Source organism: Coccidioides posadasii, chromosome 3 (assembly GCF_018416015.2).
Source record: "Coccidioides posadasii str. Silveira chromosome 3, complete sequence".
Lineage (NCBI taxonomy): Eukaryota > Fungi > Ascomycota > Eurotiomycetes > Onygenales > Onygenaceae > Coccidioides > Coccidioides posadasii.
The window spans coordinates 590,481-616,715 of NC_089409.1; the positions used below are offsets into that span (position 1 = coordinate 590,481).

A 26,235-nucleotide genomic window follows, 5' to 3' on the forward strand; every position below is an offset into this window, starting at 1 on the left:
TTATCGTAAGCCGGTACTTCATAGACAATGAAAGAATCATTAACAAGAAACAGGTATTCAGGAAAGACAAAACAGTCGCAACGTCATGCCACAACAAGCCAAGTCTATCCAGTAATAACAACGGGGATGTTGTAAGACAAAATACCACCCATCCGTGCAGTCCTGGTATCAAACAGTAATTGCTAGTTATCCAAAATTAAACTTTTATGTAAGTGACGATATCCATAAAGACCCAAATCGGGACTATTACGCCATGGCGTTGCGCTTTCTCGCATCGTCGACCGACCGTTCCCAATCGGCCTTGGTCAGATATATACCTTCAACAACTCCCACAAGAAGCAATCCCACAGCCACGCCACCCCAGAGACCCCAGAGGTGCCACTCTAGTCCAAAGGCGGTCCCGAAACTTATCGGAAGGGCAACGCCATAGTAACAAAACAGCTGGACGTAACCGCCAAACGACTGCCTGCCGAGACCACGCAAAATACCGTTGCAGTTCGTGGCGAGGGCATCAAAAAGCTGGAATGACGCGCAGAGAGGGAGAACCTGGGCAACAAGACCGGCAACTTCAGGATCAGAAGTGAATAAGAAAGGGATATAATTTCGAAGGGATGATAACAAGGTTATGTTGCCCACACCGAGGATCACAGCACCCACCATATTAACCTTGGCGGAGGTGCGTGCAGCGTCCGTCAACGTCGCGCCGATCAGATTGGCAATGCGTGTGCTGCCAGCAATAGAAAGGGGGAAGGGAATTTGGAATGCGATACTGGAGATCGTGGCGAGCACAGACTGAGCGGCCAGGGCAGTGGTTCCAAAATATGATGAGGCAAGAGTGAGCAACTCGAATGCCAGAACTTCGGCTTCAACCATCAGGAATCCTGGGAGAGCGAGGCGGACCATGGGGCCCCAGTTGGAAAAAGCTCGGCGGGTAAATCCATTCCAGCACTCACGGCCTCCAATGAAGTACACGTAAAGGAAAAGAAGGAGTGGTAGAAGATTATCAGTGATAGCGACAGCCAAAGGGGCACCGACAAAGCCAAGTTCGAAATGCTAGTGTCATGTTAGCCTGCATATAACATACAAAAAGACCGGAAGAGTCTCTTACCCAGACAAAAAGCCAGTTCATGAATGCATTGAGCGGTGCACAAAAAAGAAGGACGAAGAGCGATGCTGAGAAAAGACCTTGAGCTTGAACGAAGCGCTTTCCGGCCTCAAAACAGGCGTAACCCGGAGCGCCCAGGAGAACCACCTTCAGGTATTGGCCGGCCAAGATTGCAACCTCTTTTTCTGGGACAATGGCCATGAGAATCTTGTCTGCAAAGAACCACACAAATCCAATCGGGATTGTTATCGTCCACAGGAACCATATCATCCTTTGCATCTGCAGGCCAACCAAGTCCTTTCGCCCCGAACCATACGCTTGTGCACAGAGGGTGTCCAAACTGGTTGCAAGGCCTTGGTAAATCGCATAACCCGTGATATTAGCAGTCATACTAGCCAAGCTCACAGCGCCAAGTTGGATTTTTCCCAAGTGGCCGACCGTGAATATACTGGCGACGGTGAGAGAGTATTGAAGAAGGAATGTAACCATCAACGGTGCCGTGTACTTGGCTAGTACCTTTGCTTCGCGCTTCCAAGTAGTATGGATCAAGCCAGCTTCCACTGCCTCCTCCCAAGTCTTATCAATCGCTTCGGCACTGCGACACGTCACGGCACCTTCTGCTGAGGGGCCCAACAAAGCTGTCGTTTCGCTAGCACCAGGAGCAACCGGGAGGCCGGTTGGATGAGCCATGCTCACCTGTGGCGGCTCGCCGTGGGGTTGTCTTAGGGATTGAGACAGCAGTCCGCTTATCTTTCGTTGCAAGCTCCGGTGTTCGGGAGGAAAGACCGTGCTCGTGTCGAGCACGTTATTGTCGATCAACAAGTCCCTCTCTTCATCGACTGCCTGCTCCCACTCCTGTTGCGTCAAACGGTCCTGGTCTATAGCGTGTGGGACGACGGTTCCTCGAGCACCCATTGTAAAGAAGCTTGGCCTGCGATACGAACCGGCAAGAGAGTGTGAGGTGGCGCTTGTTGTTCGCCTTAAAGGAGACGATCCCAGCAGGCCATCGTCCTCAATACCAGGAAGGCCGTCATCCGCAGAGTCGTGGGCATGGACATCACCGCGGTTGTCGTAGGGCGTAGAGTGAGACGGCATTGCGACGGAGTATGTACTGTGCTATCCGAAAGACATGCAACGACTACGACGATCAACTGAGTCAGAATCACACACCATAATCGACACGGAGATGAGAGAGAGGCTTGGAAACAAGCGGCATATAGTTAGTGTGTTGGTAGCCAAGAACAAGTGAGTACGAACTTATGGGTAGCGAACTGGCAAACACCCGGGGGGGTGGATAGAAAATCAGCTCACACTGATGCCGAGCTGGCTGAACCCAAGTCCAACTACGCTTTCAACAGGACTCTGTTCTCCAGACCAATGTGTACTTCTTTTGTCTACACGCAACTCTGGATGCGCAAGAACCCGCTGCTCCCAGCAAGTCAGCCTCCTGGGCCCAGAGAATTTTCCCACTGCACGACTGTCGCCACCGCGCAACTCTCCGCCGCCGCGTGCGCCGATCAGCCCTGATTAACGCCGCCCTTCACCGCCTTTCTCCAGTCGCCGAGCCGAGACCACGTGAACGATTAAATAATAAATTTTCCTAGCGTAAACTCTATTTGACAGGTCACGTGCCCAAACCGTTTTTCTGTTTCGGGAGAAAGATGTTCCGTTTATGGTCAGCCGGCCGGAGCCCGATGACCTGCAGCAACCTTAAGCAACCTTGTGCTTGCTCTCCTCAACGCCCGCCCTCTGCTGTCTTCACTTGGGGGAGTGGAACTGATACGAGAATCCCGCCTACCTCTATCTCTGTATTTTTAACTCAACGCCTCTTCATAGGCATCTGAGATGCTCCACCATGCCCCGAGAACCAAGCCCCGATATCGAGGATGATGCCCTCCAGGGAACCTATAACCCGCTGGCCAACCCTCTGAATGTCAAGCCAGTGCACGTCACTGGGTATTAACCACATTTCATTTGTACTTTGACCAATCTTTCCTTTCTCCAGGAACCCTCCCATTCACTAACAGAGCCACATGTCCACTTCCGCAGCAACCTCCTCGCCTCTGACCGTCCTCTCTTCCTCTCCCGCCCTCTCTTGGGCACCCTCGTCCTCGACAACAAGGCCTCAGACTGCCGTGACCATTGCGCCAACGAGCGCACCTTTCTCTCATGGCTCCGTCTCTCTATGTATCTCTGCATCGTCTCCGGCGCCATCGTGCTCTCTTTTCACCTCCGTGCTGAACCATCCCGGCTGGAACGCCGCATGGCCTTGCCCATGGGGATCGTCTTCTGGGTGCTCTCGCTTGTGTGCTTATCGAACGGCTTTACGATATACGTACGGACATTGACGAAATACAGCCGTCACAAGGCCCTCGTACAAAGCGGCTGGGGTTCCCAGGCCGTCTTCGTGATTGTGGCAATTGCCATAATCGGCACGTGTGTGATTCTCTTGAGTGTCAATCGTACATCGTGAGAAGGGGTGGCTGCATACCTCTAAGTCAAACGGAAAATTCCCCTTTCCCCTCTTTAGCTCTTAATTTTCATAATTAGTCGGCTTTGTGCTTTCTAGGCAAGCTCGTTTCGTATACCCGGCGCGTCTTTCGTGATACTTTGGTGTTGTGCCACATAGAACGGTGCCCTGCATTTGTACGGCGAATTCTTTTACTGGACACGTAATTGGTTTCGGGTCTTGACTTTTGGTGTTGCTATCTTCCTCGCATATCTGGGAGTTCTGCACATTTTGTGGATATTATTCTTTTTGCGGCGACTTTACCTTCGCCAGGGCTACAGCGCGTGCTACTTGGAAAGAAGGAAAGCATTTGTTTCAAAAGGGTATAATTCATTATTACTATTCTTCTATTCATGGGGTAGAATGAAATAACGGTGACGTCGTCACCTTCCCATGCCCGAAATGCCTGCTTTTGAATGTTCCGTACAGCTCCATCTTAGCAAAGTATTTTATTGACCTCGAAAACCCCGCATCAAAATGGCTTTTCGACATCGATTCACACCATTTTATGCAGCTGCGTGCTGTTGAGGTATTTCTTGAACGAATCGGTACCATAGTTCTCCCACCACTCAAACAGCATCGAGTTGCAAATGAGCTTGAACCACGGCGTAAACTTCAAGTCCGGCTGGTTAAACATATCCTTCAGCTCGTCCGCCGTCACATATCTCGTGTCACGGACTTCGTTTGGACTGACATCGAGATCGACATCGGCCTGGACAAACAGGATGTAATCAACTAATTCAAAAGGTCAGATGCATCCCATAACAAAAGGGGGAAGCCCAAAGGCGGTTCAAGCAACTTACTCTCATGTTCTCCCCACTTGCCATTGCTCGGTGCCTTATAGTGAATTCTTGTCAGAAAGTCAAATTTATCAAGAGGAACCTGCTCAGGCTTAATCCCCAGCTCGTGCTCCAGTTTTCTCTGCGCGGCCCTGCGCACTCCCTGCACAGAGGCGTCCAATCCCACACCGGTCTCCCCGGGGATGCCCAGAGGGTGAGAGCAGCAGGTATTCGTCCAAAGGTCAGGGAAAGTAATTTTCTCCGTGGCACGTTGTTGAAGGAGAAGGCGCTTCTTGGAATCGAACAAGAAGACGGAGAACGCGCGATGGAGCAGTCCGCGATCGATGTTGCTCATCAAGTGACCTAGAGCGCACTCATGTTAACCTGGTCCAAAACTCGTCTCTCCCCTCCTGCTGAATCCCGAGTAGACGCATGGTAAAAAAAATAAAATAAAATAAAATAAAATAAAATAAAAGGAAAAAAGAAAAAAGAAAAACTCACAGGTCTTCTTGGTACCGCTACCAATCGGCTGGTCATTCTCATCAACGACTATACATCGCTCATCCATCAGCTTAATCTGTTCCTCATCGTAGCCCTCCAACTCGCCCCCCTCTCTTGCCGACTGTTTTGATTTTAGTTCGTTCAAATCAAGGACGAGACGTGTGTCTACTTCCGAGAAAAATGAAGACACATTCTCGCTCGTAATTGGGGTGGTTGTCGACATCCTTTTTTGGTTTTTTTGGCTTTTCCCCCTTTCAAAAAAATCGACGCGAATTGCGGTATTTACAAGGTCGGTCAAGGGCTATGCGCACGCGTCCCGAAAGGATGGGAAAGCAATACAGGAACCAGAGGCAGGCCAGGAGGAAAATAGCAAAGATTGCTACGTCAATGGGTGACAATGAGCGACAATGCTACTGAATGAACGTGGGTGAAGAGGGATGAATTTGAAGCCGTTCTGGAGGAGAGTGGGGTTTCGCTGGTTGGTTGGAGCGGGGAAACATCGCGATCTGGGCTGGCGCTGACAGATTTTCTGATCAGCCGACAACGATTCGAAGACAGCGAAATGGCTTTCACCACCTCATTGATCCGCTAACTTGAGGTGGGCTAAATGATATTTGCAGTGTTTTTGCCAGTCCATTTACGGGATAGCGGTGACCAGCTCGCCACCTTTTTTTTTTTGCCGACAACGATCTCATCGTTAGGTAGCGGAGGGAGCTTCTTGTCTCGCGTCGATGAGGGTATGTTCCAAGAGTCTCCTGGGATCTCTATTATCCCTTGTGATGAAGTGCATTTCCCTCATGACCAACGTCTAAGCCATGGATTTTCCCACCTTTGCTCGAGAACTTCGTCAGGAGGATGGCGAATCAAGGCACAAGAGAACGTCAGCGGCCCATCTTCCGGGGCTTGCAGCCTAGGAACGGGTTTGACGCAGTTGTCTGCCCTGCTCTCTAGCAAGAGGCATGCAGGAGAAACCAACTTGTTGCCATCGCCATTCTGCCTAGGCAAATGGGAGAAATCGCATCGCCTGCCTGCCGGAGTCTGATTTTTGCGGCCCTCTAGCCACTCCTCGCCCTCTCCAGGTTCCCTTTGACATCATAGGGGAATTATTCACGGAAGTTGCAACAGTGGATGGGCCGTAACAATTGATGAGCCTCCTTGAAATACCGGCGCGCGTCATCGAGACATTGTTCTTCCTGGCGGCGCACTCAAAATGGATCGGGAAAGTCCTTTACCATGTGAGAGTTGCCTCCCCCCCACAGCCATCTCTATTGAGTTGAAGCGTGATGTTGTCGACCAGCAAGATCAGCCAAGAAGAGGGAAGCATGAAACACCATACATCAACGAAGGTATTCTCAGCCCTATGCCTAGGGTACGTTGCCACAGAACAGGCGCCGAGATGGGCAGATTCTCCCCAGAGGGCCTGCGCCGTAGTTTACACACCACGAGCAATCAGTCAGGGACATACTCTTTTCAAAACGATACAGCTCCAGGCAATGTACCTATACTTCTACTCATACACACGTACTTACGGGATCTTACAAGCAAGTGCCCGTAAGGCACAGGCCGATGCATTCGCAAACCTGAACACCATCTGTCGTTGCGCTAAGTCTTAATCAGAAACACGGGCCGCAGAATCTGGGGGTTCTTCCCTCCAAGACCTTGACAATGGCAGCAAGATTTAGAACTTGCATTGCCTATCTGCAAGGGGTACAGTAGAAACCTGCTGTTTGGATATGTACGTGTCTTTTATCAGCTGCTGTCCCGGAGAAGTGCATAAAATAAAAGATAAAAATAAACTAAAACAGGGCCTGCTGCGTTCAAGTCACACTAGCCGCATCAAGAGTGAAAGAGAATCAACCACGGAGACACAACAGGGCGCTTTTCAAACCGGCCTAGGTCATCCCCCGTGGGGCGGGACGAAAGGTTCTGAACTTTTCAACATACTCCGTACTGTAGATGGGAATAAAGCACATTGTTTCGAGGGTTAATTTTTAGATGTTGACCTTTCCGAAAGCGGTGCTCAATGAGAAGGGGCTTGTGGTGATGTCAGCGCTTAGTGAAACCAGGGTCTTGTTTGCTCCATAGCAGTGAACTGACCATGCTAAATCATGGAGGAGATGGGATCTCGGATGGAAGTTAGTAACAGAAGACCTCAAACGCTAGTTGACTGAAGATCAAGTCAAAGCCTATTTTGATATGGTTTGGAAAAAAAAGAAAAAGAAAAAGAAAAAGAAAAAAGAAAAAAAGAAAAAGAAGAAAAGACAAACAGTAAAAGAAAATTCGTCCCAACGTACGGCGATCCTTTTCCTAAGGGGGAACATGCATGGAACAATCATCGAAGCATCGAACATGCTCAGGGATCGGCCCCCGAAAACAATCCCTGTGGAGTGATTGGCGAGAGCAGCATATGGCTTGCAGCCTGCGGAATGCTGAATAGGCCTTTGAGACGTGGCTTATTATTGTTTCTATCGATTTCTTACGTTGGCTTGTGAGATTAACCTATCATTATCAGGACGGACTCAAATCTTTCATCTAACAAAAGATAACTAGCACCCGCGCAGACGGCCTCCGGGAGCTAATGCTGAGGACAAATTGACTGCTAGTCCAAGTCCGGCGATCCCTCAGTGCCAACCGCCATCATGTCTACGTTCTGCACAGAGGAACATACGGAGCACATGCACGTCCATCACTTTGGTGGAAGATCTGAATATCTCTCCACCTTCTATTTAAGATCGACACATGTAATGTACCGCCCAAGACCCATGGATGTGCCTCTAGTACGGAGTAGATCTCGGGGATTGCTGCCCAATTCTAGAAATTTTCCAGAACAAACACAGAAGAACAGAACCAAGGGTCCAGTCAAGAAGGCAATCCCAAGTCTGTATCTCTGCAGCGAAGCGCCGGATCGCCCAGGGTCGGTTCTCTATCCCCCGCTGAACACACCTCCGTGATCATCCTTGCAAACGACCACCCGCAGCCGTAAAATTTAGGTTTCACCCGAACATCCACTAACTTACACTAAACCCAAAACATGTCCCAATCAGATAGGGCTGAGATGACAAGCCCAATCACTTAGTAAACGGGCGACGGGCGACGGGCGATGACAGCACGAGTTGTGTTGAAGAATCGAACTGGAAAAGGATTCTAGAAAGAATTAGCGCAGGGTTTCGCTTCTCCTGATTTATCAACTGCCGTCGCGAATTAAAAAAGCGGTTAAAAAATAAAATTAAAGGACGCGACGGCTCTGCAGTCTAGTTTTAATCCTTGTCATTTCAATTCCTGAATCCGATCCAATGCATCAAGAGCAGCCAAAGATACTGGTGCAAATGCGGGGTATGTTCAAGCATGTAGCTAACCTTCCTGTTCCAAAGCCAGCTGAAAAAAAAAAGAAAAAGCCAAAGACACAAAGCAGCACCACAACAATTGTAAAAGACAAAAAACGGAACAGACAAAGAAATACAATATCGATCCCGTCTGGAGTGCAGAAGATGTGTACCTATCACATCCTGAAGAAAGGAGTGGGGCTGGGAATGGAGGAGGGGGAAAAAAATGGTTTGCTGCAACACACCTCGTCCATCAACGGGCGCCAAGCGTGGAAGAAAAAGCAAGAAGCACAAGCCACGATGCAGCGGAAGCAAAATGGAAGCGCAATCCAAGTTTCGACAAAACTTCTACGCGAAAAACACAAGCAATTTCTTTGGGAACAAGGTTAGCCTCCTTCTCTCTGATTGCAAATCTTTGCTTCTGGAGTTTTTCCCCGATGTCGACCCATGGAATTCGCAAACCTTTACGGAGCCTTGCATCAAAGTGCCCAAAATAAGGTACAAATAAAGACAAATAAATAAACTTTACTCGTGCATCAAGGGGAATATGTATCTATGTTTGTATTTGACAAAAAAAGAAAAACAAAAATCTATATTATATAGAAACTCTGACCAATGAGAAAAAGCATCTAGATATCCACTCCGCGCATAAGTCATGATTAGGGGTTGTAACTTCATTTCCATACTCCGTAGCTGTCATGTATATTGTGAAAAAGCATTGTGTGCATTGTCAAATAACGCTGATCGCATAAGGGCGTTGCTGATCTGCGGTTGGTGGGAATGGGGATGTTGATGGTGTTCTGAATTTAGCTCTCGGCATGGAGAGGGCGATGCAGGTTGCTGGTATGAGACTGGAGGAACATGGTAGGACAGAGCGGATGAAACAGACGTTACAGCTGCAGCTGCCGCAGCAGCGCGCTGGGCCTGACGCTGTTGTTTCCTGCATCCATCTTCACAATGTCTATTATGGAGATGATTCAGTCAGATGGAATAACAGGTAGTACTGGACGCATCTACTTACCGTCGTAGCGTATCTTGTCGCGCAAAACGATGTCCGCACTCAGAGCAGCCAAATCTACGGAGCTTTTCATGCACCTAGCAATCCAATCAATAAGGGAACAATATGATTTAGGCACACAAGCAGTGACAACTTACACTATCGACATGTCGAGTCAGGTCAGTCTTGCGACTAAACTGCTTCGTACACTGTCCAAAAGTGCACTTATGGGGGTATTTTCGATCCGGGTCGTGTATCTTCATATGCGACTTGCAATTGGAATTTCTCGTAAACTGCATGCCGCATTTCGGGCATTCAAATTTGCCTTTCTTCGCGGTTCTAGCCTTCCGGGCCTGCTTCCTTTTCCTGCTAGTTGAAACAGCAGTTGGACAGCTGGCTTGGGCGGTGTTCCTCGCCTCGTTCTGCAAACGGCGGGGCTCCCCCGTAATCCTGTTATCAGGCACAGGCCTCTTGATGTTGTTGTCCAATTCGAGTAATGTGGTGGTCGGATCCTCATTGCACTCCGCAGGGTCCGAGTATGTTTCGTATTGGTATGGCAAAGGATCTTCTTGGATAGAAGTCCTCTGAACATCGATCTGGCTTGCTTCACCATCATGGCTGATCTTCACCTTCTTACTTGGTGTTGTAGATTGCCTGGTCGGCGGGATCGACTGGTAATGTAGGCCCATGTCTTCCAGTATCGGTGTACGTTGATACATAACGTGGGTTGTTTTCCGAGGTAGAGAAGGAGGGCTGAGGAAGGCATTAGGCATGGTCGCATGGGTATTAGGAGCAATGAAGGTTGAATTCGTCGTCGCAATTGTGTTGAGGCTTTCATAGATTCCCAAACCCTGGTATTCACCCAGGTTTGGAGATGGATTGGAATAGCAATGCGCAGCGCTGGGGTCGGTTGACCAGCTGATTGCGGACGGAAGGAGAGAATGTCCTGGTGCACAGATGGGGAGCTGCTGGCTCGGAAGGCAGCCCAGCAGATCAAGCCCACCCATCGCCGACGTATGAGCGGACAGTGTCTGGCTGTGAATATCGGCCTGAGGAGGAGTTGGATAGGGAGAGGTGGACATTGGCGATCTATAGGAAGGACAGTATTGCTGAGGAGCAGCAGAGAAAGTCCTTGGGTTGAGATCCATAGCTGTGCGCGTTTCGAATCATCCAAGGAGGCAACTAGGAAAAATCGAGGCACTTGACTCCTAGGCAGACAGAAGGGAAGTTTGAGCTAGCTGGGGAGAGGAGACGTTAAGTATATAAGACCAACGGAATAAGAGAAGAGAGAAGGGGGAAAAAAGGGTTGGCAGAGAGGAAGGTATATGAATGAGTTTGGGTCACTGCAAGGTAGAAGACGGGAAGATTTTCGATTGGCGATGCAAGAAATAAAGTAGGGCTCATCTGCACTGACCAGCGGGATGCAGAACCTGTTCTCGAGGAAAGACAGGGTACAGTGTCCGCAAGGCATACACTGCCTTGGGAAGGGCAAATGAATGCATTAGGCATCGTTCTAGAGGCTAGATAGCCGCGAAGCCCATGGCCCAAAAAAAAAAAAAAAAGCAACAAGGTGCAGTCAGGTATTCGGCGTTGGCGATGACATGGGTCGTGTTTAGGGCAGGATCGGAGACAATAGCATGGAGGAATGGAGTGAATCGTAACCAGCTAGTATGGCGACGAGAGAAACGGAAAAGCCACACCCGTTTTAACTCAGGCAGGAGATCCAAAATGCCGCCGATCGTCATTGGCGAGGGAGGGCGAGCGCAAGAGGGCGGACGGAGAAAGGGAGGAATCGAGGATGCGATCAATGAAAAAGCCCCTGCGACCCGACAGTCTGGTTCGCGCCCTTGATTCGCCCGTTCGATGTCACACAGCCCGTCGACTGGTTACTCCGCAGATAGCGATACTCCATACGATGTACTTTGCCCCCAAACCATACCGCCTGCAGCGCATACGGTGTAATCCCGATACACAATACCTTTGTGTGTGTACCGGGTACTCCGTACATCACAACGGCAATCCAGAGAGCAAACATCCAAAACGGGGTGAAAAAAGCAAAAAAAAAAAAAAAAAGAAAAGAAAAGAAAAGAATTGGCTTTCACGCATACCAAACATTGCACTTTCGTTGACTAGCCGCCGCAAGGGTCTCACGGTTACCTAAGGATTGGCATAACAATTCCAGAATGACTGCGCGCACACCAGCGCCGCCTTCTTCTTTACTCTCAAAGATCAATACTGCTCATCTTCGCAAAGTATGAATCAACCATTCTTCGTAACATTCTGCCGAGGCGAGGTATTTCCGAGACATCTACTGGACAAGGGTATTTTTGCTGTCTTGAGGCGCGAGGCGTTTAACACCACTGTTAACAGGCACCAATGATCCGGAGAGATCGCCCGATGATACACCTAGAACACTTCCGGAAGCCTTGGGTTTTCATTGCCTGCCTAGCGTTCACCCTGATCTGCCTCCAGTCCTATCCAATTTCCCTGCATGGTTTCCACCTGTGCTGAATCTGAGCTGGCAAGCGGGGCCGGTCAATCATAGCTGTGGTTACAGATGTCTTTGCGTCAGATCATTCAGACCGAGGCCCTCCGGAACTGCAGGCTCAGCCAAATGCGCAGCAGCTTGTGCAATTGCTGGAACCAAGAACTGATGCATTGGCATACGCAGCGTTATGCTCGTGCAATGTCACTGCCCCTACTCGCCATCAAGTGCATTAGTATGCCTTAGAGACACACAAACACACACACACAAAACAGAAACCAAAAGAATAATGCAGGCAGCAAGCAGCGCGGGGCTCACCCAGAGGCAGAGCGGGAAGCAATATCCGGTAGAGCTACACCACCCCAGTCAACCATCACGCTTAGGACAATGCAAGGATCCGAATTTGACGGTTTGGCGAAGGAAGCAAAGCAAGGAGGGGCAGTGCTGTTTATCCCAAGGCATATTTATCTTCGTTTTAAAGCCCGTCGAGAAGCTGAGGATCCCGGGGATCGAGAATGTCAGGCATTGGGCTTAGGCGGACAGACCAATCACAAGAGCTGCGTGTCTGTATGCAGACACCAACTATCATTGATAGTCTCCAGCGGCTAGATGGGGTTACCCAGATGTGGAAGTTGGGTGTTACTCGGATGCCATCATATGGGCGGCCCAGCCCATAAAACTGCCAGCCGCCCCTCCATAACTAATTGAAGAAGAAATGCAATGAGAACAAACGGTAGGAAAGAGAGGTCAAATCAACATCAAGGAACATGGACAAATTCAAGGTGAATGATGCCCATTTTTGGTGAGCGTTCCCAATTGACGCGGTAAAAAATGAGGTCAACATAGTATGGTACCGTGATCTTCTGCAGATGCGACGAGGATTTTACTGGTTGGGGTGGTAGGGGAACTTTTCAATCGTAGCACCAGAGCCAATCGATTCTCTCAACATACCCTGTCGTTTAAAATAAAACTGAGCGCAACCGCGTGCATTGTTCAAGGGTCTTTTAGCGCGTTGGAAAAAATATTGCCTGATATCCAATCAATTCAGCCACCGAGAAATCTTGCATGGCGCTAAACCTTAAACGTGTCGGAGGTCGTTGATTAGCTTTCCGCACGGAGAACATCATATTTGGATCAGGTTCTGTCGCGTCTGCTTCTGAAAATCCTGAAAGAGGGCGGCGGAGTGATCGTATTTGCCTGCAGTTTCAAGGAGAATTCCATCGCAAACCTCTTGCCAGTGCACATTCCGTTTCGTAGCACACCCTTAGCAGAAATTTTAGGTGGAGATGCGCCAAAGGACCTAGTACAAGCAGTGTCTAGCCTCGGTTACAAGGCCTAACCTGGCCGTAAACACCCCGCATACGAACCAAATAGGTCTGTGACGTGAGGCCGCTGAGGCTGGAGCCGTGACCGGCGTCATGCATATCTTCTGGACAGGAAAGGGTTGTTTGGGGAAAAAGAAAGGTGCATCCCAATCACATTCGAGCCCGAACGATGTCACCTATGGTCCGTAATTGATCGTAGATCTTATTAATAAGTCAGGTACCGTCCTGTTATGTCTCGAGGCAGTGCAAAGCTTTAACAAGGAATATTCGCAGGTGAGGCTCTTGGAAGCGCTAACCGGCCAATGTCAGTACCCGAAATATTCGTTCCAGGGCAGTTGAGGCCCATCGGCGGCCTCCGTTAGCGACCTCCGCCTGACGCAACAGGGAATGACCATTGGCAGTTAGGAGATTGTGAAACAATCTTCTGAATGATACATGAACGCCCTTCCGTATTTCAAACCAGAAACGGGGTTCCTTGACTGCCGCACAAACCGCTACCCAAGGCTAAATCTGTGTCCCTCGAAGCCTGCATCTAATTCCGATGTCTCAGAATCGACTAGGAATCCACGAGGCTAAAAGGCAGGGTGCAGGTCCAGAGCTGAACGCGCCTGAGTGATGCTCTCGTGCATGAGGCTATGAAATAGGGTATATTTCCCCGAAGGTCTGTTCCTCTGGAAGGTGCATGGGCAACTTCTCGAGGTTATTTTCTAGTTGTAACTGGATCAGAATACAACCGGGGAGACACAGGCCTTAGTAAAGCCCGGTAATGAGTCCCATGTGTCATAAGTGAGGCTAATTCACCCGAAATAAAGCGGTAGATATGCCACAGAGGCTTCTCAAGGATTAGCTTCGAGCTTCTTGTTCTTAACGCTATTCCTTGAACAGCTTTCCCATTTTGTGTTGCTGACGATTCAGTGGAAAAAAAAAAATTTCCATCACTTGTCATGAAGGTTAACCTCGTCTGCCATTTCGTCAGGTTCTAGTAGGCATCACCCTTGGTATCATAGGGTGCAAGCACCAGCGTTGCCGACAGTGGCAGATGAAAACGGCCCTTTTGCGCCTGAAACGTGCTGCTCCCAAAGACGAACGAGCGGTTAGCCGCATAGACTAAGGATAATTCTCAACGACGTTAACTATCACCTTGTTTTGCAACGCTCTGAAATATTCCGAATATGCGGGGCAGAAAAACGTTCCATCACTATACTGACCAACCCTTAATCTCTCTCTCTCTCTCTCTATATATATATATATATAGAGAGAGAGAGAGAGGGAGGTTGGAAGAGCAATTGATGGTACAGCGGCTTCGAAATCGAAAGGACGGAAGCGCTCCAGCCTGGAGACGCTCAAGAAGGGCAAGAAGACTGGCTGCTGCAAGACACCTAAAGAATGACAGGCCGCCTCATTCAGTTGGTAGCCTGGTAACCACCACCTAGTTAGAACCCCTTGGGTCAAATGTCCGGAGGATAAGGAGAAGGAGACGGAGAGAAGAAAATGAAAACAAAAGAAAATGGCCATTAAATTTGAAGCAAGAGGAGACCCCATGATATTTAACCATCCGTGAAGAATACATTTAAGCGCGGCTGAAGGCTTCCCGCTATTTCATCAACCCTTGTCTATGGATTCTGATTGGGGGAGGGCTGCAGGAGCATGAAACGGATGTTATCCCAACATGTCAGCCTCCTGTCCTCAACACAGCCCATTGTCCACAAGGCCTTCTGGCCGGCTGTCTGGTGGCGGGCTCCGCTGGACGTGTTTGCTGCTGAGGAGGTTGGAAGTTGGAGGTCGCAAAAACGGCGGAAAAAGGAAACGTAGTGGATGGACGAATGCGGTTAGCCCCGTCGCTCTCCTGCCCAACCTCGCTTATGTCATCGGGCTTGGCATTCAGGCAACGTCACCGACGCCTGCGGCTGATTGAACGAACGTGCGCAGGGAGAGGCAGCTCTGCTTTTGGTATCAACCATTCCTATCTCACGGTGAATGGGCCCTGTCGGTTCTAGGGCTTGCTGCCACAACTGAACCGTGACTTGGGTGTCGCAAAATTGTGCCCGTGGCTGGATTTCAGAATCACAGTGCAACTCACCCGATACTGGTTGCGGCGCCATGTGCTGCGGCTGACTCCATTCGATGAAACAATGGACGGCAGGGGCCATATATAACCAAATCCAATCGAGTTGAGAATTTAAAAGATAGCAGTGAATGCTTCTAATAACCGTCTCCTTCCTGCTCTGTTGATGACACAGGCACGATCGCCATGGGCCAAGGCTACTCCATCACCACCCTCTCGGCAGGGTCTGCGGGTATCGATATCCCAGAGCTTGCCGATCTTGTGTATGAGAAATCTCTGGGAACTGCGAGGTTTATGAAAAGTATACGAGCTCGACAGCATAATGGCCTGGTCTTTGTTAAAGCGATCATGAAACCATATCCAAGCTTGCAGTTAGACCCATATGAAAGAGCTATCAGGCGTCTGTCCCACCGGTATTATCTTCCACTATATGGTGACAACCATCTGACAGCTTCTCAGGCGAACGCAACATATTGAGGGATATCCCGAATGTCCTCTCATATCAGCGGATTGTCGAGACTGGAACTGGAGGGTATCTGGTTCGGCAATACATACATAGTTCTCTGTATGATCGAATGAGGTATGTTCCCGTCGCATTCTGAGTATCAAGGAAGATAAAGCCATCTAACGTTATGTAGCACTCGACCTTTCTTAGAGGATATGGAAAAGAAGTGGATAATCTTTCAGCTTCTGTGTGCTCTTCGTGAGTGCCACTCCCAAAATATCTTCCACGGAGATATAAAAACTGAAAATGTCCTGGTTACTTCGTGGAACTGGGTGTACCTGTCCGACTTCTCTTCGTCTTTTAAACCAACTTTTCTTCCTGAAGATAATCCTGCCGACTTTTCATTCTACTTCGACACCTCTGGCCGCAGGACTTGCTATCTTGCACCGGAACGATTTTTAAGTGCTGGAGAAGACCCAGGAGACCGCCAGGTCAATTGGGCTATGGATGTCTTTAGCGCTGGATGTGTTATTGCAGAACTCTTCCTAGAATCGCCCATCTTCACGTTAAGCCAACTTTACAAATATCGCAAAGGCGAATACAGTCCAGAGCAAGGCCCACTAGCAGAGATTCGAGATCCAGATGTCAGGGAGCTAATCCTACATATGATAAGCATCGATCCAGAATCGCGTTACTCAGCGGAGGAATGCCTGAACTTCTGGCGCAAGAAGACATTTCCTGAATATTTTTATAGTTTTCTTCACCAATACATGGGATTAATTACGGACCCGACGTCGGGCCGTATGCGAATGGATATCAATGCCGCAGATTTACATGAAGCGGATGATAGGATCGAGAGGGTCTTTCTTGATTTTGACAAAATATCCTATTTTTTGGGATCGAATCCTCAAACTGCCCTAGGTGGGACGAGGGAGACCACTCCACTATTAACTCATCAAGCTGATATTATGCAACTGGATTTACCCACATCCGATAGCCAGACTGCTAAATCTCCACCGAACGAGGTAGATGGCATCTTGATATTCCTCACATTGGTCGTGTCGAGCTTGCGAAATACCGCCAAGTCGTCTGCTAGAGTGAAAGCATGCGATATCCTCCTAGCTTTTGCTGAGAGGGTACCCGACGAAGCAAAACTGGACAGAATTCTACCATTCGTCATGTTGTTGTTGAACGACCGTTCAGACGTTGTCAAGGTTGCAGCCATCCGCACACTGACTCAGCTTTTAGCTATGGTGAAAGTCGTATCGCCGGTTAATGCCTACATTTTCCCGGAGTATCTGTTTCCAAGGCTTCAACCGTTTATACTAGGATCGAATGGCAATCCCTGCCCCACGGTCAGAGCAGCATATGCCTCTTGTATTGCCTCGCTTGCTCACACATCTCTTCGAATTTTAGATATGGTACAAGCACTGCGATCTGATGTCCGTCTAATGGCTCTAATCCCAGCTGGGTCTGAAACAGGCTGGACGGAAGATGCCTCGTACCACAATCTTTATGATGTTGCTCGCGTGGATTTGTTAGAATTCTTTGAAGCTCATGCAAAAGCACTTCTAACGGATCCCGATGTCTCCGTTCGCCGCGCCTTTCTAGGCTCTGTTTCCAGTCTCTGCGTGTTCTTTGGCAGCCCTAAAGCGAGTGAGGTTATTTTAAGCCATTTGAATACATATCTGAACGACGAGGACTGGATTCTCAAATGTGCCTTTTTCGAGGCGGTGGTTGGGGTTGCTACGTACGTTGGTAGTATCAGTCTTGAAGAATTCATTCTTCCACTCATGGTTCAATCCATGGCTGATCCCGAAGAGTTTGTTGTCGAGAGAGCCCTCAGATCACTTGCCAGCATGGCTCGGTTAGGTCTTTTCCAGAGGTCAACCACCTGGGATCTTCTCTACATTGTTGTTCGGTTTTTTGTACATCCGAGCATTTGGATTCGGGAGGCTGCTGTGAATTTTGTGGTTGCCTCCACATCCTTTTTGTCCGTGGCAGATAAATACTGTATTGTATCGCCTCTTGTTCGCCCGTTTCTCAAGGCTAATACGACGGATATCTCGACATCTCAGTTATTGGATGCCCTCAAAAGGCCGCTCCCCAAAAACGTATATGATATGTCCCAGGTTTGGGCTATAAAGGCGGAAAAGGGGGTCTTCTGGGAATCGGCGGCCCAAGATGGCACATTCATCTTAGGTGGTGCCGCAGCTACAAACTTTGGGAAATTACGCCGATCAGCGTTGAGTAATATAGCGAAAAACGAAGAAGATCAACAGTGGATCGGCCGCCTCAGAAACTTAGGCATGGGTCCGGAAGACGAATTTAAACTACTTGCTCTAAAGGAGTACATCTGGCGCATAGCTACGAGAAGGCTCAAAGGACCTTCAGGGACTCAGAAAGCGGTCGTACCGGATATTGTTCCCTTGAGTCAATACGACATAACACCACAAACGGTTTTTTTTGATAAGAAGCAAGGACCAAGGCAACAACATTCACAGCCACCTGCAAGGGGAACCTACCCGTCAGACGGCGAGAGAAAGACCCATACAATTGCAGACGCCTTATTGGACGCTTCGAGCACAATTGATGGGAACGATCCTTTGCGAAGGCATGGTATCGGTCGCAGCGGTAGACAACACAGTTCCGAAGTTGTGTCGACTCTATCTCGACAACGCACGTTAGAATCTCTGAAATGCGACTCTTCAACAGCTACCTCTCCTCCACATGTTCAGCCGGAATCCGTGAGCTCCTCTGCAGCAGCTTCAGATGCTGAGCGAAGAGATACTGGCGATCGGATGAGGCAAGGGAAGGCACTCGTCAGGTCCGATTCATCAGCACAAGGATCAGAGAGTTCATATCTAAGAGCCAGAGGCGACGATATCAGGCGCCGATCCAGCCCAATCCACCTTCTTAATCGCCAAGAGAACTACAAAGCCTATGCCGAAACTGGGACCACCTCTACAAATGTGCTCGGGGAGGTTGATACTCCCCTCCCTAGGAGCTCACCTCAAACACCGACTATTGCAGCTTCAAATAGTGGAAATGCAGTAGAGCCCGTTCGACAATATCGAGCAAACCATACGTACCGTGGTAACGACCCGACGATCTTGAAGCTCCTCGATGCAGTTTTTGCAGAAAATTACCCCACCGATCTATTTGATTTTGGGCCAGTTGTTGCTCCGGTTTCTAGTCGAAGTCCGATCAAAAAAGCCAGCGGGCAATTAGCAAATACACCTTGGAGACCACAGGGAAATTTGGTTGCACTCTTTGGCGAACACACAGGTCCCATCAATAGAGTTGCTGTAGCACCTAATCATGCCTTTTTCGTCACTGCTTCGGACGATGGTACTGTTAAGGTGTGGGATACGACTCGCCTGGAAAAGAACTTGACTCCACGATCCCGCCAAACGCACCGTCATGCCGCAGGAACGAAAGTTAAATGTGTCACTTTTGTGGAAAACACTTACACCTTCATAAGTGCTGCCACAGACGGGAGCGTTCACGCAGTCCGAATCGATTATCAAAATTATAATGACACAGTTCGATATGGCAAGCCACATATTGTTCGGCAATATCAGATAACCCCATCCGGGGGAGAGAATGAGTATGCTGTTTGGATGGAACATTACCGTACAGACGTGCATTCTCTACTCCTAATGGCCACCAATCGATCCAAAATTATCGGTCTTGACTTGAAATCAATGAATGAGGTGTTCATTCTCCGAAACCCAGTCCACTACGGAATGCCAACAACATTTTGCGTCGATAGAAAGCGAAACTGGCTGCTCATTGGCACCATGCACGGTATACTCAACTTATGGGATCTTCGATTCTGCGTGTTAGTAAAATCATGGGGTCTTCCTGGCGGTACGCCAGTTAATCGGCTCCTCATACATCCACTAAAGGGACGGGGCCGATGGGTTTGCGTCACTGGCGGGGGCAAAAGCGGTTCAGAAGTAATGGTTTGGGATATCGACAAAATGCAATGCCGAGAGGTATATCGCACCGCTGTCATTAGTAGTGCATCCGATGACAACGGCAAGCCCCCCGCTGCCGCCGCGCAAACACACCGAAACATCCATTTTACTCCTGACACAACTTGGAAGGCCTATGATCCATGGCGAGTCGACGACGAAAAGCCCGAATCTCTCCTTTCCCGCTTCGCAATGGCGTCCTCGCCCGACTCGTCTTCAAATAGCGTCACTAACGATCGAAATGGCATCCGCGCCATCGCCGTTGGCCTTGATGTCCCTGACCCAAGTGCCCCAACTGGGAATCAGACCAACAACAACTTCTCATCGAAGTGTGGCTTCCTCATTTCCGGCGGCTCTGACCGCAAAATTCGTTTCTGGGACGTCTCCCATCCAGACGCGTCGACGATAATAAGCTCTCCTGATATGATATCCGACGGGGCAAGTTTATCCGCTAAGCCGAGATATGAGATTACAAATCCAACGCCGTCGTTGACGATTACGACAGAGTGGCTGCCGAGTTCTGGCGCGTCGACATCTGCGGCAGGACGAGCCGGTCCCGGCTCGAAGAAAAGCGGCGCTGGTGCGACGGGGGGCGGTGCAGGACGACCACCACGAAGTACGGTGATCAGTTTGCAGCAGCAGCAGTTGTTAAAGAGCCATTTAGATATCATTCTTGACATAGCGGTTTTAGAGGTGCCATACGGGATGACAGTAAGTGTGGATCGGGGAGGGATGATATATGTCTTTCAATGATGTAGCGTTGTTTTTGGCTCCTTTCAGATGATCTGTACCATTCACATTAGTTACTTAGGATTAAGCGAATCTCAATGTCAAATTTTAATCCGATTAAAAGGGATACCATAAAAATACATGAATCGCAACATAACACGCCTTGTAACACCAGCCACCCACCAACGAACAAACATGGCCTAGATTTCAGGTTTGACAGCAAGCTTTTCAATTTCGGCTGGCAGTCTCGTGTCCCAATCTGACCCCAAGTCCTTGTCGCTCCCTACAGTATGTTGCATGAATCGACCACTGTCTTGGGACTGCGTTTCTCTAGTACTACCAGGGCTAAGTGCCATTTCATCCAGCAGCGTCTCATCGGGTTCCGAAAATTCTCCGAGATCTGCCAATGACGGCATTTCCAACTCCTTATCAAGGTCACAAATTGAATCTGGAAACACACATTCCGACGGTTTTATCCGCCAAGGGGCCTCTTTCGAACGATTACTCGCCACCTCCTTTGCGTATAACCCAGATTCAATCTTCTGCAAACGATCGCGGGTCCTGTCATCATACATATCCGCGGATCTCAGAAGGGCATGAGAGTCGCTATCAGGGCGCACCTGGGCGTTAACTAGCTCGTTATCAGAAGATATAAATAGGAACTTTTCGCGAAATGGTATTTCGTTTTGAAAAGCCTCAAACGGCGCACTGGCATCAAGCACAACTTTAACCGTGTGCGCTCTGCGTCGCATGATGGCTTCTGACTCTGATTTCCTGTGGCAGCGCAGGAAAGAAGCGAGGCAACGCCCGGGCCTTTAGTAGCCATGGAAGCGCCAGCATCCAAAAGCATTTTTGTGATATTCGGGTAGGCATAAAGGCCGCTAAGTAGACGGGTGATGCCTTAGTACCCCATGACTTGTCGATGTTGGCACCGTGGTCAATGAGGAATCTCACCATTTCTAGTTGACCGTACATGGCAGCACAGTGCAGTGGAGTCATGTGTAGCCGGCCTTTTCTATACTTGCGGCTGACACGGATGAAACGGACGGGGCCGTTGTCATTTCGGTGAGAGGAACAAGCCTTAAGCGGGACCAAAATCATCAGGTCGATGTCTGAGCCTGTGGATAGGAGCTTCATGGCTCCTGAGATCTGACCTTCTTTTGCAACGTGGTGGAGGCCGAGTCCTTTGAGTGAGCCGAGCTTGTATAGATCTTTATTGAGGATGTAATAGGATCTGACACAAGACTGAACGAGGCTGTTGAGATTGGATATGCCAATGTTGTCCGAGATACATAGGATAATCTCCACCGGCAGAGACACGAGACTCGGCATGTCCGCTCATGAGGATGAAAGAATCTCTTTTGGACCAAGAATGCAAGTAAAGATATGAATGTAGTTAAATGTAATCCCGTGATAACATGATTCCCAATAACCGAATAGCTTCTAAAACTTAAAAGAATGAAACTAGAGCGAGGAAGAAAAGGGCCAGAAGTAATAATAGCGCAGCTTTTTGTACCTGCGGTAGAATCAGTTGGGTAATGAAATACTTGGGTTAGTTTTAGGGTGTTTGGGAAATCAAATCGCATGCCCGTATCTCCAGGAATGGGGAAGGAACTTTAGCAGGTGTTGTCCATGGCAACGAGCAGGGAATTCCGCCTTGATTTGGATACATGAAAGCAGGCTGCCGTGGAATCCTGGACGCCGTGTGATTCCTCGTCCACTCTGAGTGAACCCAAAGGTCAGTTAGAAAGTGCTGTGCGCCTTGTCGCCTGGGAGAAAGGAGGTCATTCAAGGCATAGGTTAGTCAAGAATCGCGTAGGTTTCAAGACATCGTTGCCTAGTCACCCAAGAGAATGCAGCTCGCAAGAAGAGTGTTATAGTAGATGTGAGGGATAAAGGAATGTGTATTAAGTCGAGTATGTACTGCCACCCAAATTCAGAGAGGTGAATATATATAAACATTGGAGCGAAAGCCTTGAAGAGAGTACAGAAAGGAATCACCATGTTATCACACAAATTGAAGCCAAAGGAGTGGGTATCTTGTATGGCTAATGCTATGGAATGAACACCCGTCAAATGCAACACAACAAAGGAAAATATATAAATAGAAAAACATCTTAAGGAGCGAATTTATATCTAAACATTTCCACAGTCTGATACCTTTGTCGAGTCATCGTAGTCAACGGAGCGTTGACTATTTGACCCTGGCGATGGCTTGGCTGCAATCATGGCTTTCATGGCAGCAGCTCGTCGTGCAAGTACGTCTTCCCTCCTGACGACATTCCGTAGAGCATCGCTGGCCTCAATAAGGCCGTCGATGCTAATCGCGTGATTTGTCATCTGGTGATTGATGTACGTATAGATTGCAGCGGGAGTGGAACAGGTACTGAGTAACTGCTGCTCATTGAGCTTGAGCAGAGCCAATGCGACTTGAAATAAGAATGTGCTACCACCACCGGTGTTGTTGGACACTTCGTTTTCGGAGACAGACGGTGCCGTTGAGGTGGGTGTCGGATTGGTAAGTGTACCGGGCGCGGATAAGGCATTGCCGTTGCTGGAATCCGCGGTAGAGAGTTTCTGAGGCTGTGGTGCAGTGGGAGGAATATACATCGCTGGGGCACTAAGGCACAGCACCACGTCCCAAACACGATACAATGCTTCGGCAGACAAGCAGTCCGTGAAAACAGAAAGGAACCATTGAAACGTCAGAGCCTCAAGTTCTATGCCCAGATCATCCAAGTGCAAGGATAATTTAGGTAGAATTTCGGCCACATATTGTCGAAGCACCTGCTGGTCTGCGCGGGAGGCAACCAAACCGTGGTCATAGTAATGGGGAGGGAATATCTTCTCAATAATAGAAGTCAGAACCCAAAACGCATCTTCCGCAGTAGGCATAATCAACAGCAAAGAGCCAGCAATTAAGTTCATCCCCTGGCAATATCCCACTTCCGGATTGCGTCGCGAGTATGCAAGGAGAACCTCCTTCAACTTCGCAACACCTGGGCCCTTTCGGAAAAATACATTGTCTGTCAAGGTCCGATTGATGTCCATGTCAATTTGTGCAATGATGCTCGGGTCTGCATCGTGGTTTGAGCTTCCTTTGACAAGATCTTCGTAATATCCCGGAACTCGCATTGCAGAGGCTCCACTACATTCGGCCCAAATTTTGGCACGATATGCGACTGGAATACCCCCAAGGACAAGCGTTCTGAATTCCCGCCACTTTGCGCGACCGACCTTGCCTTTATTTCCCAAACCCGCTATGCCAACTACCTCTCCATCCGCAATGGCAACTTCGGGCATGTCAAGAGAAATATTGGAGCGGTCTTGGGCTGCCGAAGCAGCCGCAGCTTCACCTTCTTTCCGTCGCTCGGCACGAACTTTGCGCATGAACTCATTCCATTTGACGGTCCGTTCTCGCTGAGAAGAATCGTGAAGATCTGTCAAACGCTGGAGCAGCAGTCTCACCGGCTCTTGCTCTGATGTTGCTGGTTCTAAAGCCTGAGATTCAGTGGGCGTTCCTGCGAATTCACCATATGTTTCTACAACCGTTGATGTAAGGGTAGAAAGTTGAGGGCTTGAGTGAACCACCGAGAGAGATCCATCTTTTCCAATGGTGACTGACGAAGAGCGAGGTTTTGTAGGTTCTACTACAATAATCGGACCAGCGGCGGGGGTGTGAGAGAGGAGTTCAGTTGGTTTCGTGGCAACCTTGAGATAATCCTGCCATTCATTGGCAGCTGTACTCTCACCTTCAGCATCTTCCGAGCCTTTCTGGTTCCCTTTTTGAGAGCCACTGACGTCTTTATTATTAACCTGCTTTATACATTCGCTGCTAGCCTCCTTTTGTCGTCTATTCCTTCGTTGGTCATAGATAAACCCAAAACGATCGGTGAGCAGTTCCCCCGGATTGTAATCGTTGTAGATATGAGTGAGTGTTGGGGGGCGAGACTCCATCGGAAGGATGGCGTCCATTTCAACTGGGCCAAGATGTGTCGAATCGCCCTTTGCACTTCTCTGTTCTGGAGCGACCGTTTGAACAGTATTTCGTCGTGAAGCTGAAGTAGTAGTAGTAATAGCACTTTTGTTCGAGCCACGAATGCTGGACGCCGCAGAGGACCTTCCGGACAGTGACTGGACACCGGTACCGCCGTTTATACGTTTTAAAGCCGCCACAGCAGAACCAGCTGCCTTTGGCGGCATTGCGGGTGATGAGCTCCGGTGCAAAGAGTCTGGAGTATCAGATCTTGCTCGACTACGAACTGTCCCGCCATCCTTGCTCGCTTGGTGGTTTCCTGCGAACAGCTTCACAGTCCAAGAAGTTACGGACCTTGCTGACCGCTTTGAACGGATGCTGCTATCGTCACCATCACCCGGCTTCAAGTTATCTGGTTCCGTAAGTATAGTGGGCGTGGAGTCAGCCTCAGGCGGCAGAAACAAATCCGAATCCAAAGCCTTACGACGACCCGGACCGCTAGGCACACGGGATTGTGGCACGCGAATCGCCGGTTCATCGTCTCTCTCCCCAGTTTCACTAATCACGCTACTTGCTCCACTAGTCTTGCGGCTAGGAGCCCTACTTCCCCAAATGTAGTCCTGCCATCCACGCGTGGCAACGACTGGCTTCTTGACAGATCGTAGGCTCGAATTGCCAGATCGTGTATCGCCGTCAACGCGGTTGGGACGGATAGTCGCCTGTAAATCGTCCTTTCCCTTATCATATGCTGTAGCATCAAGAATCAGGCCACCAACATCATCGAGCATAGCTTGGTTCATCATGTGGTCGATAGTGACGGTATGATTCCGCTGCTCAGTCGACGAGGTTTTTTGATCAGACCCACGGTCAGCTTCCTGTCCGTCCGCCGGGTTCTCAAGCACATAGAGGCGACGTTCAATATCTTGATTCGAAACTTCCATTTCACGAAGCATCTTTTTCAGTTCACGCTCCCTTTCGTCGGCACGGAGCCGCAGTGCCGATATTTCAGCATCCCGCAGGGCGAGATCCCTCGCAAACTGTCTCACCAGTTTTATGGCACCTGTACGAGCAATGAGCCGTTCAATATGGTCGTCACCGGCAAGGTGGAGCGAGCCCGGCACGTCTTGAAACGGGACAGAGTCGCTGAACAAGGCAGCCCGACCGGCAACCTGAGGCAGGCTCGTTGTGAGGCCAGCAAGGGTAGCTTTGCGTCCACGCTCTGCTCCTTGGGTCCGTGTATCATCCTCTAGCAATAACGCCTGGCTCAGGGCGTGATTTATTGCAGGCTCGCCGTAGAAACCCGCCGGTGATCTATCTGGAGATAAGGAAGGGAAAGAGGTAAGGTCTGTCGACTGGGTAGAGGAACATGTCGAAAGTCGTTGCGGTGGTTTTCCCCGAAGAGTTTTCGCTTTCTGGCTCCTCCGAGACGATGTAGAGGTCTGTGAAGATGATCGCTTTTGGCTGTTAGCAGGGCGGACGATTGGCTCGGCCATAATTGCTCTCAAGAGGAGAAGCGAGTAGGATTTCCTCTGCTATGCATGAATGGTGCTGTGAAGAGGGGCGAGACGGAAAAGAACGGGTGTATCAGTCAAGTCCCTGTCTTCCTGAGATTGTAAGCATCCTTATGCCTTTTTCTATCCGATATATCTTCCTGCAAAAAGCTGGCGAGGATGTGGGAAGAAAAAAAGAAAAGGTCTAGAGCGCAATTTTAGGGGGGTCCGTAAGAAACCCTGCTTCTGAAAGCAATCTTAGAATCATTGAAGGGCCAGTCAACGCTTGCTCACTCTGCTGGCGGAAAATCCTTTGAGGCCACCTGGACGCAAACCGTCGAGGAAGAGAGTGACACAGGCCTGGAGACACAGCGAGCAAAAGGATCACAGCAACAAATGAACTGGCAGTCCTTGACGCATCATGTATCATCTCGTCATCGCGGGCGACCGCTGCTGACTGATCAGCCGCCTTTCCGCTTTGGGCGATGACGTGACACGTGGGCTGAAACGCCAAGAAATGGATCTA

The 26,235-nt window shown here is 49.3% G+C and overlaps 7 protein-coding genes across 7 annotated transcripts; 2 read left to right on the plus strand and 5 right to left on the minus strand.

The window, feature by feature from the left end:
- Positions 1-8: 8 nt before the first annotated feature.
- Positions 9-2,277, minus strand: D8B26_005100 (uncharacterized protein). Its single transcript, XM_003066666.2, has 2 exons — positions 1,109-2,277; positions 9-1,053 (listed from the first exon to the last, which is right to left on the minus strand). Exons 1-2 carry the CDS (start codon positions 2,198-2,200, stop codon positions 247-249), a joined length of 1,899 nt encoding a protein of 632 aa, XP_003066712.2. The 5' UTR covers positions 2,201-2,277; the 3' UTR covers positions 9-246.
- A 567-nt stretch (positions 2,278-2,844) lies between these two features.
- D8B26_005101 (uncharacterized protein) lies at positions 2,845-3,578 on the plus strand (the record flags this gene model as incomplete). Its single annotated transcript, XM_066124718.1, has 2 exons — positions 2,845-3,061; positions 3,155-3,578. Exons 1-2 carry the CDS (start codon positions 2,961-2,963, stop codon positions 3,576-3,578), a joined length of 525 nt encoding a protein of 174 aa, XP_065980799.1. The 5' UTR covers positions 2,845-2,960.
- Positions 3,579-3,889: 311 nt separating this feature from the next.
- On the minus strand, positions 3,890-5,322 carry IDI1 (isopentenyl-diphosphate delta-isomerase idi1). Its single transcript, XM_003066665.2, has 3 exons — positions 4,895-5,322; positions 4,418-4,756; positions 3,890-4,349 (listed from the first exon to the last, which is right to left on the minus strand). Exons 1-3 carry the CDS (start codon positions 5,115-5,117, stop codon positions 4,111-4,113), a joined length of 801 nt encoding a protein of 266 aa, XP_003066711.1. The 5' UTR covers positions 5,118-5,322; the 3' UTR covers positions 3,890-4,110.
- A 3,591-nt stretch (positions 5,323-8,913) lies between these two features.
- D8B26_005103 (uncharacterized protein) lies at positions 8,914-10,362 on the minus strand (the record flags this gene model as incomplete). Its single annotated transcript, XM_003066664.1, has 3 exons — positions 8,914-9,178; positions 9,239-9,312; positions 9,373-10,362. The coding sequence occupies 3 exons, from the start codon at positions 10,360-10,362 to the stop codon at positions 8,914-8,916; spliced, it is 1,329 nt and encodes a 442-aa protein (XP_003066710.1).
- Positions 10,363-15,275: 4,913 nt separating this feature from the next.
- On the plus strand, positions 15,276-20,344 carry VPS15 (Serine/threonine-protein kinase; the record flags this gene model as incomplete). Its single annotated transcript, XM_003066663.2, has 3 exons — positions 15,276-15,489; positions 15,549-15,669; positions 15,728-20,344. The coding sequence occupies 3 exons, from the start codon at positions 15,276-15,278 to the stop codon at positions 20,265-20,267; spliced, it is 4,875 nt and encodes a 1,624-aa protein (XP_003066709.2). The 3' UTR covers positions 20,268-20,344.
- A 99-nt stretch (positions 20,345-20,443) lies between these two features.
- On the minus strand, positions 20,444-21,575 carry D8B26_005105 (uncharacterized protein; the record flags this gene model as incomplete). Its single annotated transcript, XM_066124719.1, has 2 exons — positions 20,444-20,874; positions 20,975-21,575. 2 exons carry the CDS (start codon positions 21,573-21,575, stop codon positions 20,444-20,446), a joined length of 1,032 nt encoding a protein of 343 aa, XP_065980800.1.
- Positions 21,576-22,379: 804 nt separating this feature from the next.
- Positions 22,380-25,712, minus strand: D8B26_005106 (uncharacterized protein; the record flags this gene model as incomplete). Its single annotated transcript, XM_003066661.2, has 1 exon — positions 22,380-25,712. One exon carries the CDS (start codon positions 25,710-25,712, stop codon positions 22,380-22,382), a length of 3,333 nt encoding a protein of 1,110 aa, XP_003066707.2.
- Between the last annotated feature and the right edge of the window lie 523 nt (positions 25,713-26,235).

What these genes read in the sequence shown, in the direction of transcription:
- IDI1 (XM_003066665.2), bottom strand. Translation starts at nt 5,117, where the DNA reads ATGTCGACAACCACCCCAATTACGAGCGAGAATGTGTCTTCATTTTTC. An exon ending in TAGCGGTACCAAGAAGACCT is followed by an intron (nt 4,757 to 4,894) that starts GTGAGTTTTTCT and finishes AGTGCGCTCTAG; the next exon opens with GTCACTTGATGAGCAACATC. An exon ending in CAAGTGGGGAGAACATGAGA is followed by an intron (nt 4,350 to 4,417) that starts GTAAGTTGCTTG and finishes CTTTTGAATTAG; the next exon opens with TTGATTACATCCTGTTTGTC.
- D8B26_005100 (XM_003066666.2), bottom strand. Translation starts at nt 2,200, where the DNA reads ATGCCGTCTCACTCTACGCCCTACGACAACCGCGGTGATGTCCATGCC. An exon ending in TGAACTGGCTTTTTGTCTGG is followed by an intron (nt 1,054 to 1,108) that starts GTAAGAGACTCT and finishes ACATGACACTAG; the next exon opens with CATTTCGAACTTGGCTTTGT.